The sequence below is a fragment of the Plasmopara halstedii genome (assembly GCF_900000015.1).
Source record: "Plasmopara halstedii genome assembly, contig: Scaffold_2386, whole genome shotgun sequence".
In the NCBI taxonomy this organism is placed as follows: domain Eukaryota; phylum Oomycota; class Peronosporomycetes; order Peronosporales; family Peronosporaceae; genus Plasmopara; species Plasmopara halstedii.
In genome coordinates this window covers 1,179,301-1,201,882 of record NW_020189293.1, presented here as the reverse complement: position 1 = coordinate 1,201,882, position 22,582 = coordinate 1,179,301, and the positions used below count along the sequence as shown (strand labels likewise).

The 22,582-nt window shown below is 47.0% G+C and overlaps 4 protein-coding genes across 4 annotated transcripts; 2 read left to right on the top strand and 2 right to left on the bottom strand.

Moving 5' to 3' along the window:
- Positions 1-13,121: 13,121 nt before the first annotated feature.
- On the top strand, positions 13,122-14,080 carry PHALS_03692 (RxLR-like protein; the record flags this gene model as incomplete). Its single annotated transcript, XM_024717950.1, has 2 exons — positions 13,122-13,173; positions 13,251-14,080. 2 exons carry the CDS (start codon positions 13,122-13,124, stop codon positions 14,078-14,080), a joined length of 882 nt encoding a protein of 293 aa, XP_024583397.1.
- A 156-nt stretch (positions 14,081-14,236) lies between these two features.
- Positions 14,237-16,870, bottom strand: PHALS_03691 (Protein of unknown function DUF1042; the record flags this gene model as incomplete). Its single annotated transcript, XM_024717949.1, has 2 exons — positions 14,237-16,718; positions 16,776-16,870. The coding sequence occupies 2 exons, from the start codon at positions 16,868-16,870 to the stop codon at positions 14,237-14,239; spliced, it is 2,577 nt and encodes an 858-aa protein (XP_024583396.1).
- Positions 16,871-17,182: 312 nt separating this feature from the next.
- On the top strand, positions 17,183-19,903 carry PHALS_03690 (conserved hypothetical protein; the record flags this gene model as incomplete). The annotated part of the gene is made up of 1 exon (XM_024717948.1): positions 17,183-19,903. The coding sequence occupies one exon, from the start codon at positions 17,183-17,185 to the stop codon at positions 19,901-19,903; it is 2,721 nt and encodes a 906-aa protein (XP_024583395.1).
- Positions 19,904-20,074: 171 nt separating this feature from the next.
- Positions 20,075-21,691, bottom strand: PHALS_03689 (uncharacterized protein; the record flags this gene model as incomplete). Its single annotated transcript, XM_024717947.1, has 1 exon — positions 20,075-21,691. The coding sequence occupies one exon, from the start codon at positions 21,689-21,691 to the stop codon at positions 20,075-20,077; it is 1,617 nt and encodes a 538-aa protein (XP_024583394.1).
- Positions 21,692-22,582: the final 891 nt, after the last annotated feature.

Sequence of the window (22,582 nt, the reverse complement as noted above, 5' to 3'; positions counted from 1 at the left end):
CTGGGGTACCAATTCATGGTAATTTCAATTTCTTCTTCAGGACGCTCTCTTTTTTAGCCCTTTCATGACTCGCTACTCAGCATTTGCGGCCATTGTGGGGTTGTTGGGTGCCATTTGCGCTATAGCTGACACCTAGTGTAATGGGGTTCATTAGCCATTACATGAAAGCACATCTGTGTACCTTCTGTATGCGTTGCTGGAATTTATAAAAGGAAAATAACCGTAGTGTTCCCAGATGTACACGTGACATCTCATATGAAGTCATAAACATGCTGTGAGATAGAGAATGCTGGCCTCTGTTAGGGGTCTGTACTGATGACGAGACGGACGTGTCTTTTTTGAAGTGGGTGGCGTGAGTCAGTCTTTTCTACTGGGTATTCTCAACGAAATAAGAAGTCCAAGCTTTTAAAGTTTAAAGTTTATTATCTCCCAAGATCATTTGTAAGTCGAGGTCTAGCCTCATTACGACCTTGTTTTATAAACCAGCAACTCAATGTTTTATTAGTCAAACTTCTACAGGAGCCATTGCGATGTTTTGCATGTAGCTTGGAACCACCTCCTTATTGTAATTCAGTGCAAATTTTCTCCTAAGGACTCAAGTCGTTCCTTCTTCCCTCTAAGTCGAGACTGTCTTTCTCCACGTCAAGAATCGCTTCCTCGTTACTGTTGTATTTTATGGGCTGTCGAGAATAGCGCCCTCTTCCATCTAGTAGCAATTTGAGCGGTCTTTCCAGCGACACCCAAATTTTGTTTGGCGGTTGATAAGCACGTCGCGCAATCCTGTGTAGGGTACCTCTTGGTCCATCAGTACCACAAACTGAAATGCTTTTTCGTTTGTCTTCACATGAGTGGATGACACTTGAGCGGATGCGAGAAGTCATCGGAGAAGCCGCCGTAGTCACTTTGATGCAGTAGGCTTATGCAAATTATTAGAAGAACGCGGCCGTCAGTTTAAGCACCGTGAGATTATAGAATCTTGAAAGCGAGTCGCGACCCCGACTTTCTTCCAGAACAATGCCTCTGAAGCAAAACGTGTCTTTGTATGTGGTGGAGAAAATGAGTTTCTATCACGAAGGCTTGCCGAGCTGGATGCAGCAATCACTGCAAGACATTTGCGAAATTATTTGAGGTAAGTATTGTTTGTGATGACCAACCTTGCCGGTGACGTATGGTAAGTCTTTAGTCGATCTCAAGTGCTCTTCCAGCTACAACGCTTCAAGATCAATACAATTAAGGCGGCTGAACCACAAAATAGTGAATTCCATTTACATGCCGAGTTATGGAAGCTTCGTCAAAGTCGTACCGCCTACACGCGTATGTACTGCGTGCTCGCTACATGATATCAAGCATTATCGACGAGCCAATTGATGTTTTAACCCAACATTTAGCGTTCTTGGCGGGTTTGAATGATGGTCTGACCTGTTCCCTAAATACCTCAAAACGCTGACGATGCCATCCACTGTGCGATGCGAGGAAAGGTCAGCATCAAGTAAACCAAGTCTAATGATTTCGTACAAAGTTAAGCGCTTCAGTCTACTAATATTAATAATGGCTCGGAGGCAATGAACATTTTGTACATTTTCACGCCTGGAAATTAGCGTTATTGCAACGACGGAAATGTTTCCGTTGTAGGAAGCCGGGTCATAATGCTCGGAACTGAAGAGTGTCTTTGCCGAGTCGGCAACTGACACAGGGTGCTCGTTCGGAAAACCGCGGACGCTGTAACGGTCATCGGTTCAAAAGCTTCCAAGGGTCAAACAGCGGGAACGGCTAGTAGGGGTAGGGCTTCCTACTGGGTCCGAGAGAAGTACCTTGGATGTTGAAGATTCAAAGAACTCTGGCGCTAAAGCGCATGCACATGTAGATAACGCTATGAGTGGTAGTAATGTCAGGCAAAGTGTGACTTTAATTGTTCAAAAAGAATCTGTAGATGGATTTGAGAAGCCACTGCGAGCTATAATTTTCACTGGAGCGTCAAGAAAGTTTGTTAGTGCGAAAATTACGGCTGGCATGATGCTAACCTGCCCAATGTGAAAAGTTGATGTTTTGCTTAGCGACCTCGATGATATGTTTGAGATCATCCTATGTTAGCCGTGGTTGAAGCGTTATCAGCCTATCATTAACTGGATGAATATGAAGGTCGTCGTCAACAAGTCGTGCGGTCCTAATTCGAGCTGTATGAAGATGGACGAAATGGTATGAAAACATGCATCAATTGAAGTAGTCACAGATATTCCTATAGACATGGTGGTGTGCGATTGCCCCGTTGTTGAACAAGACAAAGAAAACAAAACTAACAACGCTATCTGGAAGTGGAGCAGTCAGGCGCCAGAAAAAGACCCATCGACATAGAAGCCATGGGCGTGGTAGTATGAACAATAGTGGGATTAGAGTCAACGAAAAGCTGTTCCATACGGAGAGAAAAAAAGCCACCCAAAAGAGGTTTTCGTCAAGTAGTTTACGTGCCTGTTCAAGGTACAAGCTGTATTGACCAAAGGAAGTGCTCAAGAACAAGACAATTCGAGCGAGTCGTGGCCTACAACGAAGAAGGTGACGTCCATATTATCTGTCACGTAAAGAATTTATCTTCTACAAGTTTAGTCAAAAAATTGTTCTCCTTACCGTTGACGAGCAAGAAAATTCTAAAGCGTAGCTGTATTTTGCAAATATGTGGGATCATCGAAAAAGCTATTGACAACGTCATCAATACTGCAGAAGTATTTGTTAGGAAGACACATAAAGAAAGACTTGGCGAGCAGCCGTGGTACGCTCTGAGGACAAACACGTGCATGGACTTGTCAAGGAATATGCTGTAATATTCTGAGACAAGGTGCCGAAAAAATTGCCATCAGACTAAGGCATTCGTCATGAGCTTGACATACTTTCCGGTACGAAGTATTTTATCACTTGGCAGTGGTCGTTGTCAAAAGATGAAGTCATTGTCATCGTCGAGTTCCTTGCGCAGCGATATTTAACTGGTCATTTGCACGAGAGTAACTCTCCGCACGGTACTTCAATCTTTTGAGCGAAGGAAGTCACAGGTCGTTGGCGTATTATACACGCTTTCAATAAAGTGAACGATGGAATGTACCAGGTCTGAATGCGCAAAATTAATTCACCACAAATTGCAGGCAGTAACCCCGGTGGTATGCTGTGGGGAATGTTGGTGACGCCACAAGCTTAATAAAGGGTTCCCGTATCATTCAGCAGACTGACCACGAAGCTTTTTCGTCCGTTAAGACCGTGCACCGAGAAACTTTCACGATATATTCTTCATAGTAAGATAACAGGTCAATAATCTGATGTCGATGTTCATCCTGATGGTCTTGTCAAGTCTTCCAATCTATGCAGGAGAACGAAAATTCGCATACCTGATAAGTGCATTTTTTTGCAGCTGAAATTTTCGTTATTGGTTGTTTGTGGGAAGAATGGCATTCGTGTTGATCCGGAGAAAGTCAAACTTCCAATGAATGGCCTGTTCCAAACAACGTGAAATAGCTGCGACAATGGTTGGGCTCGGCCAACAACTTGCACAAATGCACGCGCATTTAGTGCAATCTCTAACGACCTCTAAAATGAAAAATATTTAGTGATGATGGTCAAAAGATCATCAGGCGGTATTTTGTTGTGCGTTGATGCAACATGATAATGAGGGTGGAGAGCGGATTATTTCGTATCAGTCGCGACAACTCCGGTTCGCGTAACAAAACTATTCAATTCACTAAGAAAAGATTTCAGCGATGGAGTATTCTTGGTCAAGTTCATGTGAAACGGCTTGGAGCGAAGCCCTTTGCGATCTTGGAAGAGAAGAAAAGAGACGGATCAGGCCTCGAATCGTACAGCATTAAAGCCTCCTCATTTATTTTAGAGAATGGCTTCATGCTCTTTTCTTTGCTGAGCGCATCTTTGCTGTACACTACAAGTCAGGCAAGATAAACATTCTGGCTGATGCGTTATCAGGATGTCCGACTATGATCCGAGGTCCAGGAGCGAAAATATATTTAACCCAAAGATGTTCAGATAACTAGCATGCAAGCTACGAGTACCGTGCACGAAAACCTGTCGAAGGGTACAAGTCTGATGATACATGCCACACTTGTCTAGGTACTTCTTGAACGATTCGACAAAAGCACTGGAAGGCCCTTTATCTCACACAATATCGCGCGCTCAATGTTTTAGAGTACAAAATGGAGTGTTGTATTATGCAGATGAACACGGGGATACAGCAAGAGTTGTTGTTCCTGAAATTGCGTCATCATCTCTTATATAAGTACCATTACAGCCCTATAGGTGGTCATTCGGCGTTTCTCAATTTTCCTTTATATTACTATTTGCTACATAAGTATTACTGGGTGCGCAAAAAAGTGCGAACCTGCGAGATTTGCCAGAGAGTGAAACCATCAGGTTCAACTCAGACCCCACTTAAGTCGTTAGTACTGCCAACCGACAGTTGGAAATCTGTGAGTATGGAGTTCATATTCAGAATTTTGTGCGACACACATGGAAGCAATGACTTTCTTGTGTCAGAGGACCTATCCAGCAAGACGATTCATTTTTGCGCCTGTTGCGGATCTTATCTTTGCCGAGAAATCACTTGAGGTCTTTGTAGACGTTGTTTTCCAACTCTGTGGCCTTACTGTTGAGATGGCGTTGGACCGTGTCATCCATTACCTTTGAAGTTTTGGAATGCAGTGTTTGAATTATTGGGCACCAAATTGTCCATGTCAACAGCGCTACACCTCAAAACGGACGGTCAAACAGAGCTTGTGAATCGAGCCCTGGGGGTCGTGCTGCGTAGTTGCGCTACGTCGTTCAAAGAATGGAATGAATTGCTCCCCTTCGTCGAGTTTGCGCTGAAAAACTTCACGCATGTCTCGAAAGGTCACTCGCCATAATATGATAATACTTTAAATAAAGTACCTGCTTCCATATTGAGCGAGGTCTCTACCTCAAGTGGGGTAGACTATAAACAACTAGACCTATAGGCCGTCACTGAGTCAAAAGCGACATTTGACTCACGGGGTCCTCTTGACGGCATGACAAGTCGTAAGGAACAGCACGTAGATCAATTTTTGCGAAGAATCAAACCGTTTTTGGGTTTGTTTGAGCAGATAAGAGCTAAAGGAAAAGCAAGAAAGCATAGCAAGCAACGATCTTGCGCTACTTAGCGCGACAAATTTGCCTGAACATGCAGTGTTCAACTTGGTCAGCAGGAAAATTATGTCAAGATTGTTCAAGGTGAAAATTTTCAATGGTATGTTCATACTCTAGCCATCTCTACACGCATGCGCCTACATATTATATTTTCTGTGGTTAGGCAAAATTGTAATTTTTGTTTGGAACTGCTAATCTCATTCTACATATGGTAGATGATCGACAGAATTGTTGACAGGAGAATTACATTTTGACAATATCGTTACAGCGCATCTCGGTAGGCGATTGCTATAGGAGGAGCTTGTTCCCCGAGTTGAAAGCACGAAGACAATCCATCACTTCGTTATTTGAACCTTGATACGTAAGGACCTTCAACGGTAAAGATGGAGAGAAACTCATGCTCTGGGTAAGAGAGGCGAGATGGCTATGGCATCCGCCATGCTCCGGACCGAGCAACAGCACGTGGCGCTAGCTAACTGGATCCGAGCACGAGAATGGGCACTGACGTGCGGTACATCGATTGAAGCGGCGTTCTTCTCTTGGGAGGATTCAAAGCTGTAGCTTTTGCACGTGTTCTCGCCGCCTAACCAGGCAGATCGCGTGCGATCGCGTTTCCTTGCCGCCCGAAAGGGCAAGAAGGAGCTAATGGACTTTGTCCAAGTGTTGTGTGCTCTCATTGCCGAGTTAGCAGCCGATCCTCTCCCCGTGGCGGTCACAGTGTCCATATTTATGGAGGGCCTCTGTTGGGGTGGCCAGAATGAAATTCTTTCGTGTGTATTCGACTTCTTTGAAGAAGCTGTGAATGTGGCATTGAATGCCGAATTCAACTTTAAGTTGGCACGACTTGGTTGGAATGAACATCCTCAGAGCTCGTCAAGCGGAACTGAGCCAATGGATCTCAGCTATGCTGAGAAAAGGAAAGAGAGCTCCGAGCTGGCTGGCAGCATTTAAACACCCGACGGTGTATTGTCTGTGGAGACACCCATCATCTTAAAAATTGGTTGTCCCCTGCAAAAGTCGCGTCATGGTTCATGGAGCCCACGTCCCGCTTCTCATCAGTCTGGTTTGTTGCGGGGAATCAACAAAACCCAATAGGCGTGGTAGGTCTAATTGGGGGAGAACTGAGTTCTGTTGTGCGTCAAAGAGGTAGCAGGGCCCAGCCCCAAAGAGCTCCATGCTCTTGAACACAACGTGTATGCAAGCCAGGCTTGCTGGTCGTAAAAGCGACCGTATAGGGCTTTGAGAAGCCATGGAAGATTCTAAGCGCTTCTGGGGCGTCAGGCAATTATGCTCGACGCTCCACGATCGAAGGAAGTCAGCTGTATACTGAAGCGCTCGAAGCGCGGTTGAGTGACACCGTCACTGTTCGCATAGCGACTGGGACTTGTGTCACTGCGCCAAAGATCCCTGTGGATCTCGGTATCAAGTTCCCTGACTTCGAGAGAGTGAAACGCTGCGAAGTATTAGACTTGGATTCGAGGTATGACTTTATCCTTGGTATGGTATCGTTGGAATACCATGAGCCATGGTTTGATTGGAGGTCGAAGACCTTGGGCGGTACACGCACGTCTCTTGGTGAAGCTTTGGTGATTCATGAACCCACCTCTGCTAGGAAGCAGAAGCGCTATTGGCGCGGACTTTGGACCGGGGTTGTCAATTTGCTGGGTATCGGAGTATCCGAGCTGTCGAACACCGAAGGCGTATTGGACAAGAGCTTGAGCATGGCTTGCGGGCTGAACGTGGAGTGGCACGTAGTGCACAGAGCACGGCTCACGTTACAAAGCAGTTGATGCATGTCAAAAATGGCGTGGTCGGACGAGGTATCTCTTCTCTTCTAGCAAGACCCTTCTGATGCGCGTGGAGTGGCACAATATCCACTGGACGAAGACTGCGGAAATAACAGCTCTTCGCCAGATGTTTCTAATAACATCAAGGCTCCGATGGAACAGGAAGTGGGGACACTGGTGGACGCTGAGTGCTTGTTCCCACTGGAAAAATTTCTGTAAAGAGAAGTTTATTATCTTCAAGACGCAAGGCGTCGACCCTGACCCAGGGTATGTCCACCGTAGACGATAGCGCACGGATATATACCCCTCTCAACGGTATGACGGGAGAGGAAGACGGTGACGTCATCCTCAAAGATATTTCCGCGATGGATGCTCTTCTTGAGCTGGACGAGATGTCCTTCAAAAAGTTTGGCGGTGCCTTGAAGGAAGGCGATTTTGCCGAGGTGGTCATTATACGAACGAAAGAGGAGATTAATTTGTCGTTGCTTCTGGATGGAGGATAATAAGAAGGTGCTGAACGCACGGAGTGGATCGTTGTCCCGAAGGATATCTTGGATCCGTACTATTCTTTGGTAAAGAGATTTCAAGACGTCGTCTTCAAAGACCCGCCGTCGGTCTTACCTCCGGACCGAGGTGTGTATCATGAGATCGACCTAGTTGTATTTTTTTTTAAATCAATTAAAATATTTTTAATTGATTTACACGTAACACGCCAATAACCCCTGCCTAAGGAGCAGTCGACGTCATTGACGCCCTTTCCGTGCGAAGCCCGACGAAGAATTGCTGCGTGGGAGCAAGTTTCCGCATTCGGCACCCACGTTTTGTCCGGAATCCGAGCGCAAGTAACGTATCGTTCAATAAGCTAAACGCTTACAAAAAGCTAAATGCTGCTACCATTCCGGCACAGACACCGATTCCTAGCTAGGATAAACTCCGGAACGATAAGGTTGGCTGTTCAAAGTACAGCGCACTCGACTTGGTCAATGGGTATTACCAATTGCTCATGAGAGCGAGTGATCTTTCGCCAACAGCGGTGAGTCTTCCCAGCGGAATGCTCTGGGAATGGCTGATGATGCTCCAAGGACTGTCCAACGCACCGGCGAAATTGAACCGTCTTGTGATGCACTTGTTCCGGCCCCACCGTGCATATGTACAAACATACTTCGACGACATCTTCGTCCACGTCGTGCGGGGCACGGGAGGACAGATGACGAAAACCACATCATTCATTTGAGAGCGGTGCTCGAGTACATGCCCTCAAATAAGCCGTATGCTAATGAAGATAAGTGAATCTAGCGCGGAAGAAATCCCCTTTGTAGGGTATTAAATTGGGCGGCGTAGCCTTCGAGCGGATTCCGCTAAGGTCAGGGCCACTGTGGACTGGCCGCTTCTATAGAACCAAAAGGACTTGCGCAAGTGGCTTGACCTTGCCAACTACTTACACAAGTACAGCGAAAATTATGCGGAAATGGCACGGCAATTGTCGAACTCCTTTAGAAGGATACGGAATGGTGCTGGAACACCGAACATCGGGAAGGGTCAAAGACAGCCTCCTTTATGCACTAATACTGGCGTTGCTAGATCCCGATCGTCCTTTTAGTGTCGCCTGTGATGTTTCGGACTTTGCCATCGGCTGTGCACTGCTGCAAGCAGACGCCGAAGGGAGAGATCGGGTGATCGCGTTCGAATTACGCCAGCTCAAGGCTGCGAAGAAGAACTACCCAGTCCACGACAAGATATTACTTGCGATGTGAAGTATGCACTTGTTCACGGTGCACCTGCTCGGCTCCAAGCCGTTAGTGATCTACACAGATCATGCGTCACTACGCACTGCGACTCAGTCGCCTCACCTCTCGCAGAAGATGGCCAGGTGGCTCTCCTTCTTTGCATAGTAATACTTCGAGGTAAAGTATAAGCCAGGAAAGCAGAATGCTTGGCTGATGTGTTGTCATGCAGACCGGATTATGAGCTAGCTCTTGTCACGACGGTGACGTTTTCAGTAACAGATTTGATCCGCGTCGCATACGCGGGTGATGGTATATGTGTAGCGCTGCTACAGGCTCTCGGGAACAAAGAGTACGGAAACTCGGACAAGACGTTGTTGGTGCGATCGCGCGCACCGGTATTCGTTGAATGACGGGTTGCTGTATTATAGCGCAAGCTCGAGGGGTACACCACGAATTGTGGTTTCTCGCGACGAGGATTTGAAATACTGTATCCTCTATGAGGCTTACAACACCCCACTCAGTTGTCATCTCGGTCGTGAGAAGACCTACAGCTTTGTGGGCTGCAACTACTGGTGGCTCAAGCTCTATAAATGTATGTGCACACATGTGAGACGTGTCGAAGGGTGAAACCCTCTCCGACTGCGGCTGCGCTACTATCCAGTTTGCAGGTATGCTCCGGGTGTTTGCAGTCCATGAGTATGAACTTTGTGTTTGGCCTGCCGAAGGACTCAACAGGCACCACAAGTGTGGCGGTCTTTGTAAACCAATTAAACAAAATGGCTCATCGTGCGGCTCATCGACGATGTCGGTTTGACGATGCTATTTGTCGATCGTGTCTTTCGACAACATGGACTCCCAGGGTCAATCGTCTCTGACGGAGGCCCACGCTTCACTGGAAAGTTTTGGTCGGCGATCTTCAAGGTTCTCGGCACCAAGTTGACTATGTCAACAGCGGACTATCCCCAGACCAATGGTCAAACTGAGCGCGTGAAACGCGTCGTCCAAGACGTACATTGCAGCGAGACGTCGAATCCATGCTGCCACTTGCAAGTTTGCTTTGATCAATGCAGTGCATGCGTCTACCTGCTACACACCGTTCCACGTGAACGAACTCGTTCTCTCGCGTCCCGCTGACGCGACCCCCAATGGCTCAGAGCTTGGCGGGGAGGAGACTAGCCGAACGGCTAGCTGTTGCCAACTTCCTCACTGTTCAATCGCCTCGACGAGACCCAGGAGCAGCGGTTGAGGGCTGCCCACAGGGTGGCTCTCACACACTGATATGCACGGTCGGTCCTAAACCCTTGTGTCGAATATGGCTTTCGCTCGGCGGATCTGGCTACTGAAGCGAGGAACGCGATCAACCGATCGTTAGGAGTCAACGTGACCGGGTCCTCGGCCACCACACAAGCTGAGCTTGACGAGCGGACAGCCCTCCGAGCTCTCTTCTTGGTACCTAAAATATCCTAATGGTAGGTACCGCGCTCGACTTCGGACTCAAATAGCGCTCCTGTTCCCGCAATGCGGACTAAACCTGTGGTGCTCGCCCCTGTCGAAACCGCTGCATATGATGAGAATCTATTCGAGCGATGGGTGCAGCGGCTCCGATAACTACCCTTACTGTCTCACTTACAGCAGAGCCTCGAGGATATGGACGTGCGCGTAGAACGCCATCTTCGTTTCGAGTTTTCCAAACTCAAGGCGCAACGCCGACTACCTGCGTATTGTCGCCCTGTGACATATAAAGTTATCATCCACGCTCCCGCGAGCACTGTAGTTTCTCACGCGGGTGAGCGTACTGTCACATCGGCTCAAGACACTAGCTTGAGCTTAGCTCACAGCCCTCTGGCTCCCGGGCTACTGCCGAGAAGCACGGGGTACCCGACGACGCGAAGCGTCATAATCCTATTGACCATCAGCGTCCACGACGTCTGGGCAGTCTTGCCGAAGTGGACCTCAAACTCCCCCAAATTCTCGGAGTCGGAGTAGCCACTTCACAAAAAATTGGGCTCGACCCTGTCGTCGACGTCGACCCACAAGGCGCTCCACGTGGTAGTAGACGCCACCATTCTTATCGAGAAGAGTCGGCGGCGGACGATGACGATTTGGTCTATCACCGCCCGGTGACCTAGCCATCGAGCAGACGATTACGTAACTTCGTGCGACAGTGGACCGCCTGGCGCCGTTGAAAACGGAGGTCGTTGCACTCCGTGCTCAAAACCAGTTGCTGGTTCAACTTCTGGGCGGCCGTGCGCCATTGGGCATCGCCTCAGCGCCAACGCTTCTGCGTTCACTTGCGCCGGATCCCGGGACGGCTTAAGCAAGCCCACATTAAACACCTGGGGGGTGCGCATCCTTTTCGGAAGGCTTACCATATACGCAAATCCTCGCTTGGCCACGACCTTAAAAGGTCTGATAAACCACGGACGGAGCTTTGTCTCAAAGACAACAGAGACTGCATGCGTACGATGATTTTTTGTATTTAGTAAAACCAGGTCTCTGACCTCAAAGTTTTCAACAATTCTTCTGCTTCTTTCATCTGCATATTCTTTCTGCATGTCTTGTCTTTAGCCATCGCATCGCGAACGTGTCATAGAACGCTCAGTACACAAGAAGTCATCGACTTCTTTACGGACAGTGTGGGAACTGACATCAGCTAGCCGTTCGGCTATTCCTCCCACACCAAGTCCTGAGCCATTGCATGGCGGCGTCACCGGGACGCAATGATAAACAAGCCCGTCCCGTAGAACGGCGTGTAGCCGGTAGATGAATGCACTGCATCGTTTAGAGCAAACTCTACGAGTGGTAGCATGGGGCTTCAGGGTTCCAGAGTCTGAGCGCAGACGCTACGAAGGACATCCTCGACGGCGCGATTCACGCGCTCAGTTTGACCATGATGCTCCACTATTGACATAGTCACCTTGGTACCCAGCACCAAGTGACCGCTTTCAAATGAATGATGTGGTTTTCGTCATCTGTTCTTCCGTGCCCCGCACGACGTGGACGAAGATGTCGTCGAAGTATGTTTGTGCATACGCCCAGTGGGGCCTGAACAAGTGCATCACATGACGTTTCAATGTCGCGGGTGCATTGAACAGTCCTTGGAACATCATCAGCCACTCCCAGAGCATTCCGCTGGGAAGACTCACCGCTGGCAGCGGAAAAATTACTTGCTCTCATGAGCAATTGGCAATACCCATCGATCAAGTCGAGTGCGCTGTACTTTGTACAGCCAACCTTATCGTTCCGGAGATTATCCTAGCTAAGAATCGGCGTCTGTGCTGGAATGGTGGCAGCGTTTAGCCTATTGTAAGCGCATCCGTACCCTCGAGGGTCTTAACGTTCATCATGAGCGGTCTGAATCGAGAGGAGCCATATGTCGTCGACTGTTGCATCATGGACGCAGTCGACGCCGACATATTTTGCTGGAGGTGCTCTAGCATAGCATTTTTATAGCTCGAAAATGCCTCGATGTTCGCTTCAGGTCCCTGCGAAGCGTGGTGTTGCACGCCCTCAGGGCGAAGCAGAGACATCATCTTTTTAAGCCCGACCTGCATGCCCTGAGGCGAATAGGAGATCTGCTCCATCCTCAAAGAGGATCAGTCGCAACGACTCAGGTGTAGATTGACTACGAGTGCTACCAAGTGCAGCGCTCTTTTGCTTAAAGCAAGCTAAGCTAAGGTCACCGACCTTACGTTCTATACTAGAACCAGTACCAGTGTATCGGATCGCAATCCGCTTACTCCAAAAGTATCCACAACCTTAACTCAAGGCAAATAAACTCTTCCGTTCATAATGTAAACTCTATTTCTTTCGTTTTATTTGCGGCAAAGCCTATATCGAAATCTTTAGGTTTTCCTAATTAAACAGTAGAACCTAGTTAAAGTGCATAACTACTGGCAGGTGTAAGCACACCATATTGTGTCACCCATCTCTTCATACAGGGGTACGTGAAATCCCGTTACATACGTCGAACCTCATTACCAAGCGCGTGAAAACCGCTTCTGTATAAGACTCGATCGACCTGTGTGGAAAGACCGCTTATTTTATACGAATGTCGTCTATGCACATGTTTGTACAGAACCAGTCGTCTGCGTCCTCAACAAAAAGCCAAAGTACATGCTTTTAAACATCGAACTATCCATCATCCATTTAAGTACGACTATTTCATAAACCGAGCCTTTAGCATTGAAAGTGCGATTTGTTATACTGTTATACAACAACCAGAAACATGAAGCACATCGCATGATATCATGGGGTGAATGAATTGTTAATAAGTCTTTCTCCGTAGAGGCTTCTGCAAAAGGACAACCTCTTATACCCCTTCTCTGGATTCCGAGGTAAAAGTCGATTTGCAAGCTATTTGCTCTACCCCAGTCAGAGAAAGAGTGGTAGCTTGACCACAAACGACCTGGGGCTTATCTGGAACAAACGCGTAGGACAGGCTTGCAACTACATGGCGCAGCTATGTGTGCTGCTGTTCATCTGTAGCGCATTCGCCGGGCAAGGTATGGACCGTTGTGCTGTGAATTAGAGCCTAAATCCCAATACGAAGCATGTTGCGTTGTTGTTGATTATGGCCTAGCGGTGACCTCACTAAAAGTTAGCGAGGCAATGGCGTTCGATCTGGGTAGAGAGAATCGCAAATTGATTGAAAGTCAAGTGATTACGGCAAACGCGAATAATTACGACCCTGGGAAGGTCATGACAGGAGCAGCTGAGGAGCGTTCTATCGGTGCATGGCCACTATCAATGGGAGTGGTGGCACTCCTAAGTCCTAGGACGGTGAGACCTGACACGCCATTTGATGGTGGTATGAGAACCTTTAAGCGCAGCAATGTGGCGTATCAATCGGGTGTCAAGATGAGGAGAGCAGATGCCGTTTTTGTTGTTCAAGCCGGTGGGACACTTAGCAACGTGATTATCGCGGGTGGTGGTGGAGTATACTGCGAGACGCACAATTGTGCGCTGGTGAATGTGTGGTTTAAGGATTCCGTACAAGGAGCGCTTCACATAAATTCGGGAACAGGTATCACAACGGTCACAGGAGGAGGTGCTCGAAATGTTGCGCGTCGAATCATCTTTGGCCAAGCCTCGGGTACCGTCGTTATTAGTGGCGGCTTTTACATGATCAATTCTGGTAGGTTGTTTGAATCTTGCGGCACGTGTGGTCCGGTCAAACGTGCTGTGGTTGTCGATGGGGTTGTGAATATCAATCCGACTTCAGAGCTTATACGTATGAATGCAAATTACAATGATCGAGGCACGATTTCCAAGGCAAGAATTTCGACACCCATGACTAACTATCCCGTGTGCTTGGCCTTTAACGGTGGCGCTATCCCAACGATGCTGGGGAATGGAGCCTCAGTCTGTGCATATGCAAATGCTGCAGTAACAATCATACAAACAGCTTGAAAGAGAGAGCATTCGAGGATTGACTACTGCATAGCCGGTATTGCAAAAAGCGATTGCAACTTCTTTGTCAATGTAATGATCATATAGTAGTAAAAATGCTAGTGTTTGTAGTGAGAGGTGACAAGTATAATATTTTGTTTAAAGTGTTTGATCATTTTACACGTCGTTCCCAAATGCAGTCGAAAAAAGCGACGACTTGTATGTATCAGCGTCGCACTTCGAGCGCATTGTCGTCACAAAGCGCTGGACTTGCTTTGCCCGCACAGGACTCGTGTTGCGTACATTTTGCAGTATCTTGACAATTGTTTGTTGACGTAGGTCCTCATTATTCATCGTGATAACTTGTCGCACAGATTTGACGAGCGCAATGTGCTGGAAAACATCAGTCTCACTATCGCGTAAAGCCGTCAGAGCAATAGTGACGATGCTGGCACTGAGCTCGCATGTTGTGGCCTTGACAAACCCGGTAACGATATAATCTTTCATCTGGTCGTAAAGCAACCACACATTGCTTTGTTTGCCTGTGTTTAATAAATGCTCGAAGCATTTAAACATTACATGAAGGACACTTGAGTCGGCCTCAATGCTAGTTTGGTGCTCATAGTACAGCTGTTTTGCAATTGCGACCGAGTCCCAGCTTGTGATCAACGGCACAAGTTGATATATCACTCCAGATGCACCTCGAATCGGCAACTGATGTTCAATTCCGGTTGCACCTATTTTTGTAGACTCAGTCGAAGGATCAGTATTCGCAGTCGCTAGCATCGTGTGACGTACAGCCACAGGGAGACTCAATAATACATCGACAAAAAGGGGAACAAGCTCCTGGTATCGCTCAAGGTTTTGCGACAAAGATGACAGACCGATACGCCTCATATTTAAACTTGCTTTGGGATGAAACTCTCGCTCGATGATGGTTAAACACAATTCAATTTGCTCTGAAAATTTGTTTGTTGATATCTTTGATATTGCGATGCTTCCATCGGCGTCATCTTCCTCGTGCTTTTGCTGAGGGGATGCGACGCGAAGTAAAGCAGATGCGATAATCACAAGCTGTGCTTTCACTTCCCACCACGCATGTCGTGACGAAAATCGGGTTAAACGTGGCAATAAATCCGCAACGAGCTTTACATCATAATTTAAGAAAGACATTAACATGGACAAACACGCAGCACGGAGCTTCTCACAGGGTGTATCAAGTCCAATGCTGCAGTAATAGTAATATAGGTCCACAAGTGTTTCATCCAGTTCACTTTCCATACCAACTAAAATTGTTAGAATGTGGATAAAAAGCGGAATATTATCAGCCATCGCTTCGCGTAAGTACTTAATCGTTTGGATATGAGCTAGCACCGTATTAGGCACAAACGCGTATACTGTACGTAGTAACATTGGTCGCTTGATAGCATCTCGACGAAGAATTGTCGTCAATTTTGGAAGCATATATTCAGGCATAAGAAGTGAAGCAGCTGCCTTTTCTCGACATGCACATTGCTGCCCCAACAGCACGAAAAAATTTATTGCTGTCTGGAAGAATACGTGCGATTCGTCATATTCTGAGAGGAAAGGATACATGAGACCAATAAATTTCCAGAAATCTCTTGGAAAGTCTAGAAAACCCAGGCCAAGTAGTTCAGCTTCCTCTTGTGCACATTGAAAAACATTTACAAATTGCTGCTCATTAAGCCATTGTCCTTCGTACGCAGCATTAATAAACCATTCAAACTTTTCCTTGACTTCATGTGGCCTAAGCGTGAGTTCTGTATCAAAAATCAGGCGCTCTACTTTCTCATTCAGCAGATCGAAGGGCCGGCGCCTATGAGCTGTCTCCATACTATAAGTGTCACTCTTACTACTCACTCTGCAATAAGCAAGATCACGTCGAGCGTCTTCATTATTACACCGTGAGTCCAAAGGATCCAGCAATCCAGTCTCCTTCGCTTCTCGTGTAGCGCGTAATTTATCGAACCCTTGGTGGTTGGCAGTTTTGATCTGTACCTCACGTACAATCTGCTGTGTTATCAACACGGGGGTAGAGCCTTCATTACATACAGCTTTCGTTGCTCCGCGCAACATTGTGGCTTTGCTGGCACTATTAAGTGCCGAATTATGTTCCGGCGTGCTTACCATCAAGCGTTCAAGCTGGTGCATTTCCTCGTGCTGCGAGTAAATCTCTCGGACCTTGCGGTGAAGTTGCGTCTGATCTTGTGTCTCGGCGAGGTTGGATTCTCGCATCTTGTCTCGAATTAACGTTGAATTGGTAGGCTTCGCATATGGTGGAATCTCTTCCAGCGTTTTTAAACTTCTAGCTATGCTCGCACAGGCCGCATTATCATCAGTACCTGATGTATGAGGCTGACTTATAAGTGTAGACTGGATAGTACGCTTCGTTAAGCACTGATAGAGCTTCGTAAGGAACGCAACTGCGGCTCCGTTTTGGCAGTGAATGACGGCGTCGATGTCATTTTTAATGATCAAAGGCTCCAGATCGACAAAGCGACCAAACACTTTGACTAACTGATCCCAGTTATCCTTTCTGGCCTTCTTTCCGATACCGTTTTCGTATGAGTGCATGCTGATGTCCTTGTCGTAGTATCGAGACAAAATCTCGGCCACCAAGAATCCATTGGCAAAGTCTCTAATAATTTCAACCATAATAATTACTGGTACGTAACAATGTTTGAAATCTGCGCACCTCTTGACGTTTTTGATGGAGTAGGCCAGGTCAAGACTTTGGATCCAGCGCAGTAGCTCACGATTCAACTTGTTACTTCGAGAGTCCTCCGTCATTTTGTCTTATGCCTTTTCAAACTGCATACCACACTTTAGTCTTTGTGTAACCTAAACATAGGAGTACACAAAAAAACATTTCGTAGACACCATTGGCCAACGTAGCTCAGCTGCCTGATGCGCATTCTGCATCCTACCCGGCCGACGATGCTGCGTCTGCAGGCTCAAACTGCTTACCGTAAAAGATCTCAGTTTTTTTCCCGTACATTGAATGATGCATCAAACCCAGCAAAGCGTCTTCTGGGAAGGTCAGTGGCGCCCTTTTCAGGGTTAGAGCATGTGAATGGCGCGATCAATGACCATTACAACAGCATGGACAGCTACGCGCAAGCCAGTACTCTTCAGCTGCTGGCCTCACATCAGGTAGAAAGTCAGCAGCCTCAGGACATTGAGTTCACGGCGCAGCGTATTGGCTTTCCTATCAGCGATGCTGAGCTCAAGGAGCGTACTGAACAGCTCGATGATGACAGCATTCGCGAGGAATCAAGAGCAGAAGCGACCGCTAAAGCCGAAAGAATAATGGCGGTGCTGCGGCACTCTATGTCAGAATTAGAGATTGGTAAGGTTATTCATCGCATTGCTCAGTTCGCGACGCTACCTCGCGTCACAGGTCTCTCCAGAAAGCAATTTTTACGTTCTTTGGAGTCGCGATTTGGAGTAAACTACGCAAAGGAATATGCTTATATGATCGCATTCTTGCAAGGCAATGACGATGTGATTGATCATCTTGAGATTGACTCGCGACGGGGTGCCGTCGATAGAGAAGACAAGAATAAAAGAGTTACTTTGGAAGCAAACGCAAATACTGACTCACCCGATGACTTTGTTGTACCCAAGATTATAGGATTGCACCCAGATATGGTAGCTGAACCAACGTTTGTAAGCATTGTTTTCTGCTATTGCCGACTGGCGTGTTTGAACTCGCTTAAGCTGATGCAGCGACCTGCTGCGGGTTTTAATCGTGGCTCTAAGTCGAGTTTATGGCAAGTTAAGTCTGACTTTCGCAAGGTGTTGGATATGGAGGGATTTCCGCATTACGCTGACATGTTGGGATTAGAAAAGCAGACGAAGGACGACGATAGCGGGAGTATCGACGCGGTGGATGCCGAGTGGGAGGAATTTAATCTTGAAAATGATCGTATTGACTTTCGAATGTTGCTGTCCCAAACACAGGGAATAGTGGACTTTATGAAGACCGAGCTGTCGAACGAGACAATTTCAAAGATGCTCGTGGCGATGCTCGCATCTGTCAAGACGTCCAAATTGCACCGCAAGATCTTTCAGGAGATGGTGTGCAACATCCAGACGGCATTCCCGGACGCGTATCATGAGCAGTTGCTATCCGAGCTCGTGCCATTTTTGTCTGGTGATAACGCAACATATAACGACTTTGACTCCACCATTGCGACAAGTGCACTACAGCACCATCAGATGCGGAATGAAGCCATGATTCGTGCTTTGTTAGAAACGCGCATGCGTGTCGGACACATTTTAATCAATGATATCGACGAAGTGGAACCAAGTGAATTGATCTCAAGAAAACTGAGTCCAATGCAGCACGAAAAGGTCATCACGACGGCATGGAACATTGTATCGGTGCTGGATGACCGCAAGTATCACATGTTTTTTACCCGCTTTCTCAAATATAAACTTGCCTGGCGACCGAATCGTTCAACGTTTGGAGAAACGTTTCTATCTGATGTGCGAAAGACGCTGGGTTCTCGCGATTCGGTGACTATTATGCCTATGTTTGAGGAAGTATACCAGCAATTGTCTGTGGAAATGTTAACTATTTGTCGTGTGAAACTTCGTCATTCACGGAGATTATTGCGCGGAAGAGGTGTGCTAGAGCCGCTGAACGACGCAGGCCGCGACCGCCTGGAAGCTGTATGGCAGCCATCTCGCTGCGTATTCTATCGCAATTTGCCGCATGGTGTGACAAAGAGGCACTTGGAGAAAGCACTTGCTCATGTAGGAGGTGTCAAACGCTTTTTTCTTTTTGCTAACCCCATCAATGGTCCACCGGAGGCCTATTATGCAGACGATATTGACGAAAAAGATGAGAAAAATGGTGAAACATTAGCGCAGGATGAAATTGATGAAGACCCCGATAATGATGATAAGAAAAAAGTAAAAAAGAAAAGGAATCGAATAAAAAAAATCCAGGAAGATCAATCATTGCCCAAGGGCAAAGAATTGAGACCTTTGCAGATGTCAAAGTACAAAGATAAGATCATTGCGAGTGATAAGAAGACCCCATATCAAGCTGTGGTGGAATTTGAGTCAGAAACCGCTTGTCGAAAGGCTACGATGCGTGCCTTGCAGATCTTTGGCGTCATGATGGCAGGGTGGAACGAGTACCGTCCCGTCTTCTCATCACCAGCCGATGAGCGCTCGGGTGTCACTCTTATGAATGTACCGTACGGAGCTACGGTGGGCCAGGTGGTAGATGAAGTGAATTGTATTCTTGAAAAAGCTGGTTTAAACATGAAAGTCTCTGGCTTGGTGCCACGAGGTGTCATGCTTACGAACGGTAGATTGGATCTAAAATTTCCGTCTTTTGTCGAGGCTGCACAAGTTATTGACTTGCTACATGATCACGTGCGCAAAATGAAATGTCGTCGTCCAATGTCGAATAGAGACGCGGTTCGATTTAATGAATTCGTGAAGCTTAAAAAAAATTTGCATATCAAGGCTAAGAATAAGGACAAGGTTCGAGGAAAAGAAACAATGGAGCAATCGGAGCGTGATGAAGAAGGCGATGTTCAAGATGAAGAGAATTCGCTGTTTCTCGGCGTGGATGACGATGAAGATGAGGAGGAAGAAGATGGGGCTGAAGAGGACGAAAGCAAGAAGAAAAAAAAAAGACTCGTTCTCGAGGTATCTGAAACCGTCGAAGAATACTTTGCCGAGTGGCTCGAGGCGGAAGCGAAGATGACGGAAGAGGAAGTGGCACTCAGTGAGCTCCCTCGTCCATTCGACGTCACATGGACTCCATTGCCAAAGCCTAGGAACAGACATATGTATCTATAGATAAACAATGCTATGCTCAGCCATGTGAACCACCACCATGGCGGCCCTCACTTCTTCTGAAGTTGTCAATAGAAACGATAAAACATCTGCTTCAGGATATATTATATTCTTACACATTCCACATATCTACCACGATTCCCAAATTCTTTATATCATAATTGGGTTGAGGCCTTAGAAGAGCAACAAGTCCTTAACCAATAAATCGGAGAGTGTGGCCGATTCATCCCCGATCCCTGAGCGCATGCTAGCCTCGAACGCGTGAGCGAATCGCTTGTCACGTGCCATCATACGTTCTAATAGCGAATTCGATTCGGTGTATCGCCGAATTAAATGTTCGCAAAAGCTGTCGTACGTCTTGTTTTCCTTGTAAATGGGTCGTCCAGTGGCATAGCTGGCGGTGCGGTAGGCTTCAACGAATGTGCCTTCAACGCCGTCTTGAACTTGCGGCCGGAAGACTACCCACCGTTTAAAAAGCCACGGCAGTGTATTTTCGTCCTGAAAATCACGCTCTTCTAAGACACTTTGTTGACAGATGATAGCACAATGTCGTTCCGGCATAGATGTGCGACACACAATACTATTGTAGCTGACATTCGGCACTCCGTGCACGTTCAATGACCATTTTCCCGTCGTCTTAGAGTACACGTGCGCAGTGTTCTTGTCTAAAGGCGTGACAACAACGTAATGCTTCTTGGCGTGCTTAATGGAGATCTTTTGCGCCACGTTTGTCTCCCAACAAAAGTCGACCATATCCTTAGCGCTACAGGAAAAAAACTTTTGATTGTGAATCGTGTAGTTTTTCTTCGTTATGGCAAGACGAAGTTGCCATCCATCCATTTCAATTGGAAGACACGAAATGACTTCAGGTTCAAAGCTGCTGCTTTCAAGGCTAATATTTACGCGTACAAACGACGCAATGTGAAGCAATTCATTCTTGCGCTCTTCAGTTAGTGAATAGCCTGTGGCCGGGTCGATCGTGTGAACACTGCTAGCGTCATCCGTCTCAATGTGATTCACGGATTCATTGCTGTGTAGGCCATCCGTATCATCTCCACTGTTGTCTTCTGTCTTGAACGGGAGTAGATCAGAGCTGAAGGACACGAGTGGTACAGTAGACATGGCTACAGGAGTGGACCGTATGCCCGAGCCCATCTCATCCACCTTACGCACACTGTTGTCCACGAAGTGTAAAAGTCGCGCCGCCCGTTGCTGCTGCGACAATTGGCTTTGCAGGTAATTTACCTGGTCCTTTAAGGCCACCTGAAGCTCCACAACGTGAGTGCGAAGAAATTGGAGCTCCATCTTTTGTTTCTCCCGACATCGTCGCGACGCTGCATTGATCTTGAGTTGCCGTTCACGAGAAACCTTAGTCTTTCTTACACATGCGGGCGTTGCGACGTTGATGTTCAAGGCCCGCTCATTTTTGGCAGCAGCTGGCGCTAAACTCCTCTGTTTAATACTAACTCTCTTACCATCCTGGAAAGTGTGCGCCACCAGACTTTGTGAATTCGCGCGCATTTCCAACATGGACGTGGCCACTGCCGCTTTGGGCGACGCCTTGTCTCCACTAACAATCGTCGACATTCTGTCCATGCTGCGTTTTACGCCTTTTTGTTTCCTGGAGGTAGACAGATGACTCATGTCAGCCTCTTTCGACAATGCCGGCAATTTCTCGCTTCCCGTGAACACTGCTTTCGTTAAGGGGTCCAGGTCTACATACAAGCCTGTCGAAGTGTCAGACGAGGGGCTGGAAGTACACGAGTATGTACTAAAGAGTTCGTGATTCATGTCTGCGGTAGACAACAGCGCTGTCTGACTTGCTAAGTGAGCGAGAGTGCCGGCTAGGAAGCACTGGGAAATGCTCTGGAGACCGCGAACTTCAAAGTTAGTACCTCCTTCCGTCGTTGGTGGGCGAAAGTGATTAGATCTAAAAGGGTAAATGGTCAATAGCATACATGAATTTTGTGGCTTTATTGTCAAATAGAAAATACTTGAAAGATCATCGACCTCCGTTTAAATATCTTCGATACTTAGTGGTCATACACAAAAGTACGACGACAGGTGTGCGCGTTTGAGTTTCTTTAGAACAAGAAAAATGCTGAAGTTCAACGCGAACCGAAGAACGCATGCAGTCACCGAATACGTCTTTGATAAACTAATCAGTCAAGTGCTGTACCAAAATCTTCATATCAATACAGTACAATGAAACAAATTTTACCTTGCACTTTTGTGAAATTGTGAATACTCATTTGTCGAGGAGTCATGATATATTTGCGTGACAGTAGTCTTATTCTAAGATATGATAGAAAGAGTATAAACGGTATAAGTCTAAATACTAAATTTATGGCAGTTTGAAGCCAGCAAAAATCTAACTAATAACTTTGTTATATTAGAGGCACCAGATTCTTACCCAGTTTTTAGCGACCTTCCCCAACCTATGTGTGTTTGTTAATGCGGACTCATTGACTCGAAGCTTCTTCTGTGCAAAGTGAAAGACAACCCCTTTGCGCTTGAAAACGCTAGTAGCGGATTCCACGACTGAGTCGTGAATTGACTGTATCAAATAAAGTAGTGGATTCGCAATGAATGCGTGTTACAGCGTTCTGCCGCGGGCCGGTAGTGTAACGGGGTTACACGTACCCTGGTAACAGGGGGGTCACACGAGATGGGTATGGTGTG